At 35.8% G+C, this 15278-nt stretch overlaps 2 protein-coding genes across 9 annotated transcripts; both read left to right on the forward strand.

Moving 5' to 3' along the window:
* The first annotated feature begins 3813 nt into the window (after window positions 1–3813).
* LOC116027499 (SH3 domain-containing protein 2-like) lies at window positions 3814–7893 on the forward strand. Of its 8 annotated transcripts, none has more exons than XM_031269189.1 (11): window positions 3815–3995; window positions 4099–4182; window positions 5096–5209; window positions 5345–5414; window positions 5494–5642; window positions 6060–6161; window positions 6251–6445; window positions 6698–6760; window positions 6911–7048; window positions 7139–7213; window positions 7524–7893. In XM_031269189.1, the coding sequence occupies exons 2-11, from the start codon at window positions 4123–4125 to the stop codon at window positions 7650–7652; spliced, it is 1095 nt and encodes a 364-aa protein (XP_031125049.1). In that variant the 5' UTR covers window positions 3815–3995; window positions 4099–4122; the 3' UTR covers window positions 7653–7893. The 8 variants fall into 8 exon arrangements, with proteins under 8 accessions (XP_031125055.1, XP_031125054.1, XP_031125049.1 ...); XM_031269190.1 differs by having other exon boundaries at window positions 4117–4182; XM_031269188.1 differs by having other exon boundaries at window positions 3835–3904.
* Window positions 7894–8203: 310 nt separating this feature from the next.
* On the forward strand, window positions 8204–12435 carry LOC116027498 (spermidine-binding periplasmic protein SpuE). Its single transcript, XM_031269187.1, has 7 exons — window positions 8204–8584; window positions 9428–9582; window positions 9883–10131; window positions 10607–10741; window positions 10906–11088; window positions 11193–11354; window positions 11835–12435. Exons 1-7 carry the CDS (start codon window positions 8242–8244, stop codon window positions 12252–12254), a joined length of 1647 nt encoding a protein of 548 aa, XP_031125047.1. The 5' UTR covers window positions 8204–8241; the 3' UTR covers window positions 12255–12435.
* The last annotated feature ends 2843 nt before the right edge of the window (window positions 12436–15278 follow it).

Here is a 15278-nt window from a genome sequence, read left to right on the forward strand (position 1 = left end):
AAAAGTGAATGAAACAAAATTCTAAAAATCTTTTTACCACATTTTTAAGATGGTTAAAAAATTTCAAACATTAACAAAAATATATAATAATTTACCTCCACTTTGGTGGTCGAATTTTTTTTTTTTTTTTGTCAATAATCATGCTTTTTGTTTTGAACTGGTCATCATCTTTCTAGTTTGAATCAAGTTTAGAACAACCTTCCTGAGAAAGTTTTTTCCACCTTGTAGGACAAACAAGATGAGTTGGATAAGAGATAGTAGAGGAAATAAAAAAATTAAAAAAAAATAAAAAAACATATATATATAAGTCCTTCCCATGCAATTCCCCATCACTTCTAGTACGTAGTGTGAGATTAGTCCTCCCCCCTTCAGGTCCAATCTCGTAACTTTGCATCAAAGCCCTGGAAACAATGCAATGAAGGAAAATCAGAATTAATCATTATAAAATCAGAATTAATCATTATAAAGGCAGTGGAGCAAAGTTGTTGGAACATTATATTCTGACCATGACGGCCGACACCGGCTAACGTTGTCGTACAACGTTGTTTGGTCTTCAACGGAACAGCTCATTGCCGTTTGTTTTTCGGCAGCAAATGAGCCGCTGGGGATTGTCTTTTGCCATGCGATATATTATTGCCTATGCCTAGGGTAGGCTATATATACACGAAAAATTCTAGGGTTTCGGAATGTGAATGGACAAAAATATCCCTTACTCTTTTATTCTAGACAGCTGTCAAGCCGGGAATTATGGTAAGAGGCACAAAATCTGACATTTTTTATATATACCTTTTTGGTGTACCGAATTGTATCAGAAATTATTAGAACTCCAAAATAAATTTCAATGTCTAAAGAAATATGTCAGTAATGACGTTAGAAAATCAAAAAATAAATAAATAAATATAAAATGTAATATTAGTAGGTATTAGAAAAAAAAGGTGACGGGCGTAACATGTGCATGTTTTTGTATATATATATATAGGTTCAAATATATTGTTACGTTGTGGTCTGCGTGACTTGTATTTGTTGCATGATTTGTCAAATACATGCGTGGGGTTGATTGTAATAATATATAAGAAATTTAATAAATATATGAGTAAGTCTACTATGAAACTGCCTCACAAAATATATTGTACATCTATGGACTCATAAAATATTATAATATTTTAGTTAAAAAATATTGCATCTTACATAAAATGATCTTACAAAAACTTATTCTTAATATATATGTTCGGGAGAAAATTGAGTTTAGAGTTTGCTATATGCATGTCCTCCATCATGGCCGACCTAAGAATGTTAGCATTTACCATTATTTTAAAACGTTAGGAAAGTTTTTTTGTTAAATGAAAACAAATTTAGTCGCAAAAAATCATCACTCGTTTCATTGGATAGTTATTAGTTTTCTTGGTTTGAGTCAATATGGTCAACTTAGATTGATTTAATTGTGCACATTCGAAGACTACGAACTTCATCATAAATTAAAGAAAATGTATTTTAATTTTTTTATTATTATTTCATATATACACTTTGAATGGCGTTATTTTTTTTTTAAATCTATTACAAAATAGAAGTTGTTAGTGACGCTGACGCATACTATACAAGTATATGACATCACCAATGCTGAATTTTTAGTGATCAAATGAACTTATAAATTTCGTCATTAAATGTTAGAAAAGTTTGAATCACTTATATTAATCTGAATAGTGATGATGTTAAATATAATGATGTGAAATATTATATTTAGTGGCATACACTTTTTGTAATGCCTTTAAATATGTAAGATTTCTTGTAGTGATAAAGTTATAATAAGGATGTTATAATCATATGATGTAATATGTGCATGTTGTCTAAGAGTATATACTGCATAAACTTTAACCATGTTTAATAGCTTACAAATCACGCAAGAGTGGTAAACTGTACTAAAAAAATTATGTGTGACGGACTCGTCCAAAAAAAAATGGTAACAATTAAACTTGTGACCTTCTTATAAAATAATCATATGCTCCTCACACTCAGCCATTCCTTTTGAAACATCATTTTTTTTTACGAAACATCAACTTTAAAAAAAAATTGTTTGTATCACTTTTTTGGTATTAAATTATATTGAATATATCAATATATGGAGTATAATTTTATCTGAATAGTTTAATATCGGTTGGCAAATTCAATCTCATGCATATACGTCAAACTAATCAACGACACATGCATAAATATTTAGCATATCTAATATTGCGATTCCAGATAATAAATGTAAAGATCATTCTAAAGTAAATCTATTAATTTAGAAACGTGCCAAAAAGGTCGGGGGTACAATATCCTAAAATATAGTAATATATCCTAGAATATAGTAATATATCTACCAATATAGTATTGAACTTAATTTCTTTTTTCAAACATAATATTCCAAAAAAAAAAAAAAAAAGCGGCTTGCATTATTCGATCGATAATATAATTATGACGGACCCAATTAATTACTACTCATTAACTATAATGTAATTATTGAATTTATTTTAACCCCATTTTGAGCCATTATTCTTATCTTTGTCAAATTAATGAATTATTATACCCAAATTAAAGATATGTCCGTGAGAGTAGTTTCAAGAATGACGTCATGAGTGACGCTTTAGGGTGTATTTGGAAATCTTAAAAATGATTTCTATATATCATTCCAAGTTTTTAGTGTTTGGCTTCAGGAAAAAATGGCAGTCAATGAAAAATAGGTGTGTAGTCAATGAAAAATATATGTGATTTTCCGAAAAATAACTTCTCCTTTTTTGTAAGTCATTTTCCGTTTGCAACAGTGGAGCAGCCCATCACTTCCGCCACCACCGCCCACTACCCACCACCATCACCACCCCCACCACTCACCACTCACTATCCCACCACCCACCTCCACCACCAACACCTCTTACCACCTCCACCACCAACACCCGGCCCCTTACCACCACCACCACCCACCTCCACCACCAACACCCCTTACCACCATCCAGCCCCACCACCACTCACCACCCCCATCACCACACACCCACTACCACCACTATTGTATATTTTAAATATTTAAAATTATAAATAATTATGCTCATTTTCCATAAAATGAATCAAACACACCAAGACAGTTTTCTATAATGCAACCAAACACCGAAAGTAAAAATATTTTATAAAAATGACTCATTTAAACATTTTCTAGAAGTCATTTTCCTGCTCTTCAAACACCCCCTTAATTTCTTTAGCCTAATAAAATCATTCTTTCCCCTTCAAAAACCTTTAATTTGATGGTTCAATTCTAATGTCACCAATTCTTACCCTTTTCTATACATCACATGTATATATTAATGTTGACAACTATATGACATAATATAAAAACAAAAACAATACACACACTTGCCAACAACCTTTCAGTCGAGTTCATCACCGTAGAGTTTTTTATGCAATTTACTTATCTTGGGTAGTTTGCGAGTTATTACATATGAGCAAGTTCTATATAATACACACTTTGAAATAGTGGTTGTGAATTTTCAGCATCACCCAAAAAATAATACATCGACTATTGTACTCAATCATTATTTCATGGGCCATGATCCACACATTTGTGTGCACCATAAATTAAAAAAAAAAACATTTTTAATGACGGATTATTCCAGGTGAATAATCTGCTATAGCGTTTATATGCACCAAAAATGACAACTTGGATAAATGGATACCCTAAAATAAAATTTCAACAAAAAGAATGGGTTAATAATTGTGGACTAAAAAATAAAAATATATTCTCTATTCAAAAAAAAGTAGTCCATGTATGTCAAACCTGGCAGTTCATTAATAACGAAGAAATAATGAAGAATCATCACCACCATAGCCGTATATGCGCTACAGACAACAACAGCAATTCATCTCTTCAAGCCCTTTCTGTGTACTTTTCCATAATACTTTAGAATTTTCCAGCAGTACCTAACTTTACCTGTAACAAACGCGACAACACAAACACCTCAGATTCCACATCTGTAAAAGCGCCTTTTCAATTTCCTTTTTGCCTATCCTTATTGGTTCTTGTATTTATTTTCATCTTTGATTGAGTGGTTGATGTGATACAGCTGATATTCTTAGGAAGCAAGAATTTTGCAGGGGAGAATGGAGGCTATTAAGAAGCAGGCAACTAAACTCAGGGAGCAAGTTGCCAAGCAACAGCAGGTATTCATAGTAAAAATCGAAACTTTTCTGGGATTTTCAAGTGTTTGCTCGATTTTGTTATTTGGGGTGCCGGTTTCTTGGCTGAAAGTGCGTTCAATCTGAGTTTTGATTCGATTCTGGGAACCCCTTTGCAGATTTCTGCTTGTTTACAATGTTCTGCTGTTTTTTTTTTCTTTGGAATGTTTGTGATTGTAAAATCCTTGAATGGAGCACTTTGGAGTTTGGACTGTTATATGAATGTTGATTTGTTTATATTAGGAGAATTGTTTTGGAGAATGGAGAATTGATACTCAGAATATATGACAAATTCAAGTAAAAAATTGTATATACTCCACCATCCTGTTGGCTGTGGTGTGGGGCTCGAGTTAGGGAATTTCGCCTTTTGTGGGTAAAAATGTGAATATATATGCCTTCTTGATATTTTAGGTAAGCATTGGCCAAGCTTAGGATTTGGGTCCTGTCCTACATTGATTTGATTAGTTGATTGACAGATGTCTCAATGTGAGACGCTTTGATGATTCGAATCCCAGTCCAGATTAGGCCATTTTTGTAATCTTGTCATCTTGAGTTCTCGTTTGGCAGTACTTTTGAAGAGCATTAGTGTATTGAGATGAAAGAATGCCTGCATAAATGGAAAGTTAGAGTTAATGACATGGCTTTATCAAGACCATAGTATTGAAATTTAGACAGGTATCCCGAATTGAGCCATATTTGGACTGTCCAAGGCTCTATGAGGCCCCGAGTTCCGGTGGCTATTTATTTCAAATGCTGCTTGGAATCAGGAAGATCAGCCGAACATTTACATGTTTGGAAAATGAAATTATTGAATTTAATAGCGCGCTGCATACTTCACTTGGATTCTAATAGTCTATGACAATTCTTTTGATGTCTCAGTGTTCCTTTCTTTTGTTAGACAATTCTGAGGCACTTGGGACAGTTGGGCCATGAAGCCGTGATGGTGGATGAAGCTGAACTGCAATGTCATCAACAACTTCAGAATTTATACAGATCCACCAGGGCCGCAAAGGTAATGTTGCTCGAGGCTATCTAGTGATTTTCTCTCCTGATTTTTATCTGTTAAATGAATGTTCTTACTCAACTTCAACCTACTTAGAGCTAATTTTTGAAGAAGGTTTTATATATGTGTTATTATGTTCCACAGCACTTTCAGAAGGATATTGTTCGCGGCATAGAAGGATATATTGCGACCAACAAAAAGCAAATGCAAATAGGTGTGTGGATTTATTGTCGTATCTTATCTTGCTTGAATTATATGGCGTGGATATGAAAGTTTCAACTCGAACTATGTAGCTAGAAAGTTGGCTGAAGATTGTTGCAAATACGGGATTGAGAATGCAAGTGATGCTCCTCCCCTTGCAAGGGCTGCTTCAATCTTTGGCACTTCACATGCGGCAATGGAAGACCAAAGGGAAACGATGATCGGGATTCTTGGAAAGCAGGTTATATCTTGGCTCGTCTAAGAGTATAGGGACTATTCGTTATCTCCCATGGTTTCTCATGTGAAAAATATGATCCGGTTCTCACTATTTCACAATTCACAACCAGACTATAGGCAAGAGCTTTCCCTGTCTAGGAAAAACTATAAAAGGAACAAATAGCAAGAGACTAGAAATGTTGTGCTTCATAATGTTCCTTTGAATTGTCACTCTGATACCAAATTGAAGCATGTGCTCCATCTCAACTAAAAGCTTAAGCTGATAGTTGGATTGCACATTTATGTTTATATATTATATGCTCAACAACATCAATTTAGTGTAAGGATTTACTTACTATCTTGTTGGAAAAAAAATATGCTTAAACATCAGATTCTGAAATCTGAATTCCTTGCATTTGTATTACACTCAATCTACCAATAGGTTTCTGAGCCGCTCCGTGCATTAATCAATGGTGCTCCTTTAGAGGATGCTCGTCATTTGACTCACCGTTATGACAAAATGCGCCAGGAGCTTGAAACCCAGGTAATATTCGAATTCGGCTGAAAATCTGCACACCGTCTTTGGGGTCATAAACTTGGTATCTATATGCTGCTTCCCTGTTTCTTTCTCAGGCTTCTGAAGTAATAAGACGACAATCAAAGTTTAGAGATGCTTCTCCCGAGAGTTTAGTAAAGCTCAAAAATGCCGAAGCGAGATTGACCGATCTTAAATCCGCCATGTTGGTTATTGGAAAGGAAGCTGCGGAGGCCATGCTTGATGTAGAGGAGGAGCAGCAGCAGACAACTTACAAGAAGCTTCTAACGATGGTATTTCCTTTTTCTTTAAAGTTTTAATTCGAACTTTGCAAGCCACGTGAAAAACTAGCATTTGTGTAGTTAAAGTACCCCGAACAAATGAGCAATGGACTATTTTTTGTAAGATAATTGTGCCAAATAGTTACTCCGTATTTATCTGTTGTTACCTACACAAGTACGGTGAATATTCATCCCCCGGGGCATTGCTTCTGAGTTTGAAAAATTGGTGTTATTATCGTATCTTAAATTAGTTTCAGCTGGCAGGTGGATGCTGAAAGATCTTATCACCGAAGTGTCATCGCTCTATTGGAGAAGCTACATTCTGAGGTTTGTATACATTTTCTCGAGTTTTACTCAATAGTTTCTTAGCAATACTGTTCTACCAGTACATTTTCTCGGTTTTTTTTTTTTTTTTTTAATAATTCAAATCAAACAAAAGATTATAACTGGCATACTAAACTAACATTGCTGGAGTAGATGGTTATAGAAGAACAATTAAACGAGCCTGTGCTACAATCATCATCGACTCCACAAAGAGAGGCACATGAAATGACTTCAAATGGATCTTTGCATCAACGAGAAGATGTTAAAAATCGCGATTATTTTATTGCAAAGGTAAGGAAAAATCGTTCACGTTTCCTCTCAAGTCTTAGCTTCCTTTCTCTTTCCTACCCTTTACGCTTCTTAACTTGTTTTCCTTGCAAGGTTTTACACTCGTTTGACGCTCAAGCTGATGGTGAACTTAGTCTTGAAGTTGATGGTTATGTTGTCGTCCGTCAGGTACTTAGCGCCACTATATACGATGATCAATGAAATGAGTTTTAGCCAGAATAACCTCGTGTTTTTGGTGAAATTAGTTTTTAGCAAGAATAGCCTCGTGTTTTTGGTTCACTTGGGACTAATAGGTAGCGCCTATTATTTGCTCGGTTTTGTTGAACTCCAGAACTTTCATTTCATGCACATCACCCATTCACCCTCGATGGCATAACATTTCCGCTACACTTAAAGTGACGACTTGCTAGATATGATGATCGGTGAAATGAGTTTTGACGAGAATAACCTCACATTTTGGTTCACTTGGGACTAACAGGTAGCTCCTAATGGATGGTCTGAAGGAGAATGCAATGGCAAAGCTGGGTGGTTTCCCTCAGCTTATGTGGAAAGGACAGAAGAAACCCCTGCCATCAAATTAGCCAAAGAGGAGGAGTCTTCCCAATAAATACCCAGTGTTGAAATACAATGCTTTTGTTGTTGTATGTCTATTTTTGTAAATTTCTCAATTGTACAGACATCTTAGAAATTGCACCATCAATTTTCTTGTACATGAGAGGTTTCAAGTTCGATTTTATGTGAGAGTTGTTTTGACTTTCTCGGCTACTTAGAAAGACACACATTTGGACAGTGATTGTACTCTGTTTTTTGTGAATAATAAATAGTTAAAGGAGTATTTTGTTACAAAAGTTTATATTAATAGAATTGTAAAAGTATTTAGAAAAACTAAATGATACTTAAAAAAAAATTAAATGATTTAATAGAGGATAAAATAAATTAATAAAATCAAAATAATTTGAACCATTCATTTCCTCAAACAATTAAATCAACATTTTTTAGTTTCTGTTAGAATCTAATTTTATTTGGCTCTTAGATTTGTCATTTGTAGGTGTAGGTAATAATTATAATTATTATAATTATTATTATTTTGTTGAAATAATGAATTCTTGAAGAAAAAGAAAAGGAATTTTGTTAATGCTTTAAAAATTCTTCATTTCTGTAGATGAAGAATTTGGTTGCCATTCTCTCTCTTAGAAATGGTACTCTCACTCTCACCGGCGCCCAATCTACTCTGCCATTATCCAAACGGCGGTGATGGCCGAATTCTCAGTCTGCTCTCCCTCCGCAATTCCCACCATCTGCGTTTCAGCAAAAGATTAAATCTCTGCACTAAGGCTTTCAGCGCTCCAGTTCAATGCAACTTGAAACCAGCGGCAAGGGTGCTGAAACCCGGCGACATTTTCCGGCAACTCGCCGCTTCTACTGTCCTTTTACTCACTCTTGGTTTCACCCTTCACTCCTTCTCGGCCTCCGCTCGCGCCGCCGTTGCTCCCCCTGTCGCTTCATCCGAGGCTCATACTCAGGACTCTAAACCCCAAGGTAGAACCCCCTGCCCCCCTCTTTTTGTTAAGAATAATAAAATTGCAATTTTTGTGGCCTGTGGATGCCTTTGAATTAAGGGTGCTGGAGATATTTTAATTTTGTATGCAAAGATTGCTACTTTTTCTCAACTAAATGTACTGGTGCCTATTGAATCATGTGCTCCATCTCAGCTAAAAGTAAGTTGTGTCCATCCAACTATCAAGATTTCAAGTTTTTAGTTGAGATGGAGCATATGCTTCAATTTGGTATCAGAGTCAACTCATGCCAAATGTAAGGGTTTAAATTTTCGCCTCACTGATAAAAAAAGAGACTATGGTCACGTGTTGCTTTGAGCCCATAAAAAAGTAATTGACTCGAGCACGTGAGGGGCGTGTTTTGTATATAATATATATGAGCGGATAGTTGGATGCACATTTATGTTTATATATTATATGCTCAACAATGCCATGCTAGTAATTTTGGAATCCAAAACAATGGCAGAAAATAAAGAATACAAGATTTACGCAATGTGGTCCAAGATAGCGAAGTTATCATTTGTTAATTGTGATGGTAGAACATCATGTTACTAGCATCATATTTATATGCAACCTTAAATATGATCCTCCAGTACATATATGAGACATACACAACAGTTCCCTATGTAATTTGAATGCTAGAAGCACTAGAAAGTGCACTATTTTTTGAGTGGTGCTTATAAGACTGGACTATTGTTACTTGCCATTATGATACAGGAAAGCAAGCCAACAAAGAACAATAGTTTATGTTTTATGTCCACCTTGCACCATTTTACAGTGAAAATTCACAAATGTGATGGTTCAAGTTGCTTTTTTAATAATGTAGAGAATGATGAAGGGAGGCAAACAAAAAAAGTTGTTGAATTTGATGATGAAGAACTCCAAGCAGAATTCGAGAAATGGAAGTCGAAGACATATGCTTTAACGGTTCCTCTAAGAATTGTTTCCTTCAACAACTCATTTCCTCCCGTATGGATCAAGGTATGATATGTACGGAGTAGCTTTTAGTTTTTTATTAATAGAAGTTACTTTGATCCCACTTTGCTTTTGGCCTATATCAGGGTCCTTAGGAAGCTTTCAGTTTACAAAGTATAAATTGAAGGAATGGTAGCTATGATTCTGTTTTCTTTTTCTTTTAAAAATTTTTAATTTTGTTAATGTTTCTACTTGTTGGTACTATACCGTTTTTCAATTATTGGCTTCCTTTTGTACTCATAGCCATCGTTTTACAAATTGATTTGCATTTGATTAGAACAATGCTCTACTCTTCGAAACGTGTAGGATTTTATACGTTCTCAAGGAAAGAGAGCGCAAGTACGCCCTGAGTTTCGCCGTAGCCTTCAGGATATCTTTCGTGAGCTTTCTACAGCATTTGAGAAAGGAGTTCTCAATCCAAAATCTGCTGCAGCGGCCGATGTTATTGCTCTTGGTGATGCGTGGCTTAGTTTTGCCATTAAGAATGGCTTGATCGAGCCAATGCAAGGGGCAGAAGACCAAGATTGGTTTAATGGATTAAGTGACAAATGGAAGGTGAGAGATGTTTTATTTTGTATAATAAGGGGCAGCATTTGTGTAGACTTTTATCTGCCATTGGACTCGTAAAAACGATATGATGCATTGAATTTTAGTACCTAACCTAAAACAGAGATGAAAATGTGTTCCCAATTATTTCGGCTACTTTGTAAGCAGTTCTTAAACTTTTTTTGTTCTTAATCGCCCTTTTCCACTGCTCTTTAGAAGTTTAGACGTGATTTGAGCCATCGTCTTTGGATTATATTTCAACTCCCGACCCAAAACTATTAGACCTAAAAAACAAAACTGCTTGCTAAGTGGTGCCATCTATAAAATGAGTCGCAACTCAAATGTCTTGTGACATGGTTGTAAAGTAGAAAACAAGGCGCTTTTAGGGCTTGCACTTTCTTTTACAAATTTCATTTCAATTAATTGCTGCAATGCGTTTTCGTTCTGACCCCTTTGAAGCTCCCTTTGACTTAAATAATGTCAGGTATATTTGCGCAGGAGTTCTGAAGGGAAACTCGATTCTCAAGGGAGGATATGGTCCGCGCCCTTCCGATGGGGAAGCATTGTGATAGCTTATAAGAAAAGAGAATTCCGTAAGCGTAACTTGGCTCCTATTAAGGCAAGTTATCTTAAGGCTTCTATTTATCTAGGTCGTAAATACTTTCTAAAAGATTCGATATTCGATGCTTGTTAATAATGGTATTATTAAGATTCTCTTACTCTGCAAAAATTGATCTGCAAAATGCGTTATAGTTAGCTGGCTATTTGTAAGTCGAATTACAGGACTGGGATGATTTATGGCGGCCTGAGCTCGCAGGAAAGATTTCAATGGTCGATTCACCGAGAGAAATTGTTGGTGCAGTTTTGAAGTATATGGGGGCATCATATAACACGAAAGATTTTGACTCTGAAGTTACTGGTGGGCGAAATGCCGTGCAGCAGAATCTTGCATCGCTAGTTAAACAGGTAACAGATGAGACAAGATGGACGAGGGCCACGAGGCTTATCATATTTCATATAGTTCTTGGTGCAACTTTTTTTTTTCTCGTCATATTATGTGTTCTTTGCAGGTTCGGCTATTTGACAGTCAAAACTATCTTAAAGCCTTTGGAGTTGAAGATGTATGGATAGCCGTTGGATGGAGTACCGACATTCTTCCTGCTGCAAAACGTATGTCGAACATTGCAGTAATTGTTCCAAAATCCGGTGCAAGTCTATGGGCAGATTTTTGGGTATGTTCAGAATCGTTTTCTACTGCATTCTAAACCATCTCTCCCTATCTCTCTCTCCATTCGAATAGACGTTATTTGCTTCATAGCAATCGATGCACAAACTTCATTCCTGTTGCAATTTGCCCGTTCCCTCCCTCTCTTGAACTTAAATATTATCTCGGGGGCAACCCCAGCCAAATTAGTCAGATTGTTGACTTGGTAACCACAAAGTTACAAGTTTGACTCCTAGCAGGAGCGGCCTGTTGGCTTTTTTGGTTTGGACCGGTCAACTATGGGTAACCTGGGCTGGTTTACCTCCTCATGGTCGTTTACTGGCTAGGGTCATAAAGTAGGGTTTATTGCACACCTTCCAGTAGTGATTGCGGGTTCCTCTCGTCACCCAAAAAAATTACACCCGGTCAATCCAAGAACTTTCCTTTATATTAAGCCGAACTTTTATCCTAATATTCACCAAGAAGCATGTTAAAATTTGTGATTTAGGCGATACCGGCTGCCACAAGAATTGCATCTGAACAAACCGGGGGGAGAGTGAGAGGGCCTTCACCGCTACTGCATCAGTGGATAGAATTCTGTCTGCAAGCTGAAAGAGAATCACCGTTCAAGGACGAGGTCATCCCGGGAGCAACTCCATACGCGCTCAAAGCCCCAATACAAGTCTCTGAAGATCGTGAACGAGGCAAGCCTAAGCTCGAAACGAACCTCGTAGCTGGTGTCCCTCCCCCCGATATCCTGACAAAATGTGAATTTCTGGAGCCATTGTCGGACAAGGCAGTGTCTGATTATCAATGGTTAATAAGTAGCATACAGAAACCTAACCCCAGCCTGACCAAAAGGCTACAGCAGTATATATTGTCTGTTTTACAAACATTTTCACCTAAAGTGCAGTCAAAGGTTGTCTGAGAAAACATGTATATCTTGATTATCTTCCTAGGATTCATATGCTGTTATTTGGTTTGGGAAATGATTGTAGTTTATAGTTATTCTGTACAAAACTTTTGAACAAATGTACAACCCTTCACTTCTTGAATGATAGGGAACTGTTGATAAGCATTCAATACTAAGCCATTGACATTATGAATCATTTCTTGTATAGGAAAAGTTTGTAACTTTCAATTCGAGTGGGATCGGTTTATTAGCCTTAATTTGAGTCGGTCAGTTATGAACAATTTAAGTTGGTTTACCTTGTTGTGGTTCTTTGTTGATTAAGGTCACAATGTGAGACTTACTCAGTGTATACTTTCGAATAGTAGATATAGGGTTTCTACTAAGACAACCGGATATAGTGTCTGATACTGCAAATTTTAATGTGGATCGCGCTATCAAAACGACGTCGTTTTGATTAATGAAAACAGACGGATGAAACGGCCTCTGTCCCACGCAACTGCAGTATGTTCAATACAACTGCAGTATCAGTTCAACGGCCTCCATTCCGTATGTGGAACTGCAGTTCCTTTCAACACAGTTGCAGGTATCAGTTGAACACAACTGTAATATCATTTGAGATGAAGTTAAGGAGATTTACGAAAACTGTTTTTCCCATTTATCATTTGAGATGAACTGTAGTATCAGTTAAAGAGATTTACGGGAACTGTTTCTCCCATTTATTAAAACGACGTCGTTTTGTGATCATGGTCCACGGTATAACAACTAGTCTGGTACACCACGTTATAACGAAACCAAAACACGTGAACTAAATTCAGCTCGTGTAAAATGAAGGTGAAGTAACGAATAACAACTTGGATTGCCCAACCATCCTTCCTTCATCTGGAAGGACACAATTGTGTTACGTAGCGAAACGTCTTACGTTGTTACTTGTAATGAACGGCGCGAGGGTCGGCAATGAATATTCTAGGAAACAAAACAAAATTTGAGAAAAGACGTCGTCAACGAGAATACCTGTTTTTAGCGCTTAAAGAGCTGGAAAGGTTTGGAATCTTGCGGAGATTCGAGACGTTTGGCGACTAGTTCAAAAAGTTGTGGAAATTGGCGATTTTTAAAGCTTTCTCCTCCTCCACTTGCTTCTACAGTTCTCCGCACCATTTGCCATTTTTATTTTGTTTATGTGCTTAGTCAGACAACTAAATTTAGTGATACCTTTTCAGCTGGATTCTCGTGACAGAAACCTAAATTTTTGTAATAATTATAGTACAGTTGCGATATTATTAATATACGAATATATACTTATAAGATATTTTATGAGGGGACACTCTGTTATTATTCGGGACTAGAAAGATCATGATTTGATCAAGAGAATATTGTTAGTAGTTAAATTTATAATCATATATGAAAATTATGTTTCACTTATTTGGCAGTCTTGTTTACTCTTTTTGGAACGCCACTCCTTTTGGTGCATATATACTTAAATATCTTTATTGCCTTTTTTTTTGAGTGACAAGGGGAAACCTGCAATTAGGGGTGGTCATAGTTCAAGATGATCTCGGTTACAGTTCAGAACTAGAATTACTAGCTCTTGTTCGAAATCAGTTTCAGTTCCAAATCATTAAAAAGTTGTTGAATTTGGACTATTTTAACAATTAGAAAATATGATTTCTTAAAAAAAAAAAAAAAGTTCGAATTGTCAGTTCTAGTTTATCATTTCCCAGAACGGCATTTCAAAATTTGAACAGAACCTCGGTCATATATATCTGCAACCACTATTCAAGGGTGCATTGAGTAAATTTGCCTTGTGACCTCAATCAAAAAATGATCACAATGAGATAAATTAGTCTAGATTGATCATAATTTACTGGCTCAAATAAAAAAAGTTAAATCGCTTCGATTAAGAGTTAACATGATCTTTATTACTTCGTACTTGTTAAGCCGTACTAATTACATTTTTTAACATATTTTTGGTGTTTCGAAATTATTACTTCTTTAATTTTTCGCTTCTATAATCTTTATTTTTGGTGTTTTGAAATTATTACTTTTTAAATTTTTCGCTTCTATAATCTTTATTTTGTCATTGTATATCTCTAATAATTATGACAAGTTTTCCTTGTCATCAAAAATTACTTAAATTAGATTCTTTGTATCGGTGCTAAATGGTAATAGCAGTTGTTATACCGTGGACCATAGGTTATGGCTGATACTGCGGTTGTGTTGAACGGATACTGCCGTTGTGCTGAAAGAAAACTGCAGTTGCGCGGAACGGAGGCCATTTCATCCGTCTGTAAATGCAGTTGTGTTGAACTGATACTGCAGTTGTGTTGAACGGATACTACAGTTGTGTTGAACGGATACTGCAATTGTGTTGAATGGATGAACGACCTCTGTTCCGCCTAACTGTAGTTTCCTTTCAACACAACTGCAGTATCTTTTTAACACAACTGCAGTATCCGTTCAACACAACTGCAATATCAGTCATGACCACGGTCCATAATGCATTGTGGACCATGGTCCACCATATAATTTGCGATGGTTGACGCCTAGTCAATGCCATCTGGCTTCTTCTGTTCATATTTACTTTTGGAAAATTTGAGCCCTTTTTCTATCTCAAAAGCCAATTTTCTTCTCCTGTGGGCTTTTCCTTTTCTTCCGGGGCATATATTCATTCCTTCCCTAACATCTGGCTTCTAGAAATTAACTTTATTATTTATTTATTTTTTACCTAAATATTTAAGATTTTAATTAAATATAATAAAGTTGTGGGCCAAATATAGCAATAGTATTGATTTAAATTTAACTAAGAATTAATTACAATAATTAACTACCTCTATAATATAAATATTTAGTTTAATTTAACAAGCAATATCACATTTAAAGAACTTGGTTTCTTTAAGCAAACTCTTAGCAAGCATGGTGATTAAGAACCCCTCATGTTGATCAAAAGGTATTAGTATGACTTTTATATTAAGAATGATGACAAGTTGGTAATACCCAATACAAAGCTAACCCTTTTGAACTTTAATATGACTAATTAGATAC

This window comes from Ipomoea triloba, chromosome 8 (assembly GCF_003576645.1).
Source record: "Ipomoea triloba cultivar NCNSP0323 chromosome 8, ASM357664v1".
Classification (NCBI taxonomy): domain Eukaryota; kingdom Viridiplantae; phylum Streptophyta; class Magnoliopsida; order Solanales; family Convolvulaceae; genus Ipomoea; species Ipomoea triloba.

Excerpts from the sequence above, each read along its gene's own strand:
- LOC116027499 (XM_031269188.1), top strand. The coding sequence starts at position 3,857 with ATGCGCTACAGACAACAACAGCAATTCATCTCTTCAAGCCCTTTCTGT. Across the intron at positions 3,905-4,098 it reads TCTCTTCAAGCCCTTTCTGT|GAAGCAAGAATTTTGCAGGG; the intron begins GTACTTTTCCAT and ends TGATATTCTTAG. Across the intron at positions 6,761-6,910 it reads TGGAGAAGCTACATTCTGAG|ATGGTTATAGAAGAACAATT; the intron begins GTTTGTATACAT and ends TTGCTGGAGTAG.
- LOC116027498 (XM_031269187.1), top strand. The coding sequence starts at position 8,242 with ATGGTACTCTCACTCTCACCGGCGCCCAATCTACTCTGCCATTATCCA. Across the intron at positions 9,583-9,882 it reads TTCCTCCCGTATGGATCAAG|GATTTTATACGTTCTCAAGG; the intron begins GTATGATATGTA and ends CGAAACGTGTAG. Across the intron at positions 10,742-10,905 it reads GTAACTTGGCTCCTATTAAG|GACTGGGATGATTTATGGCG; the intron begins GCAAGTTATCTT and ends GTCGAATTACAG.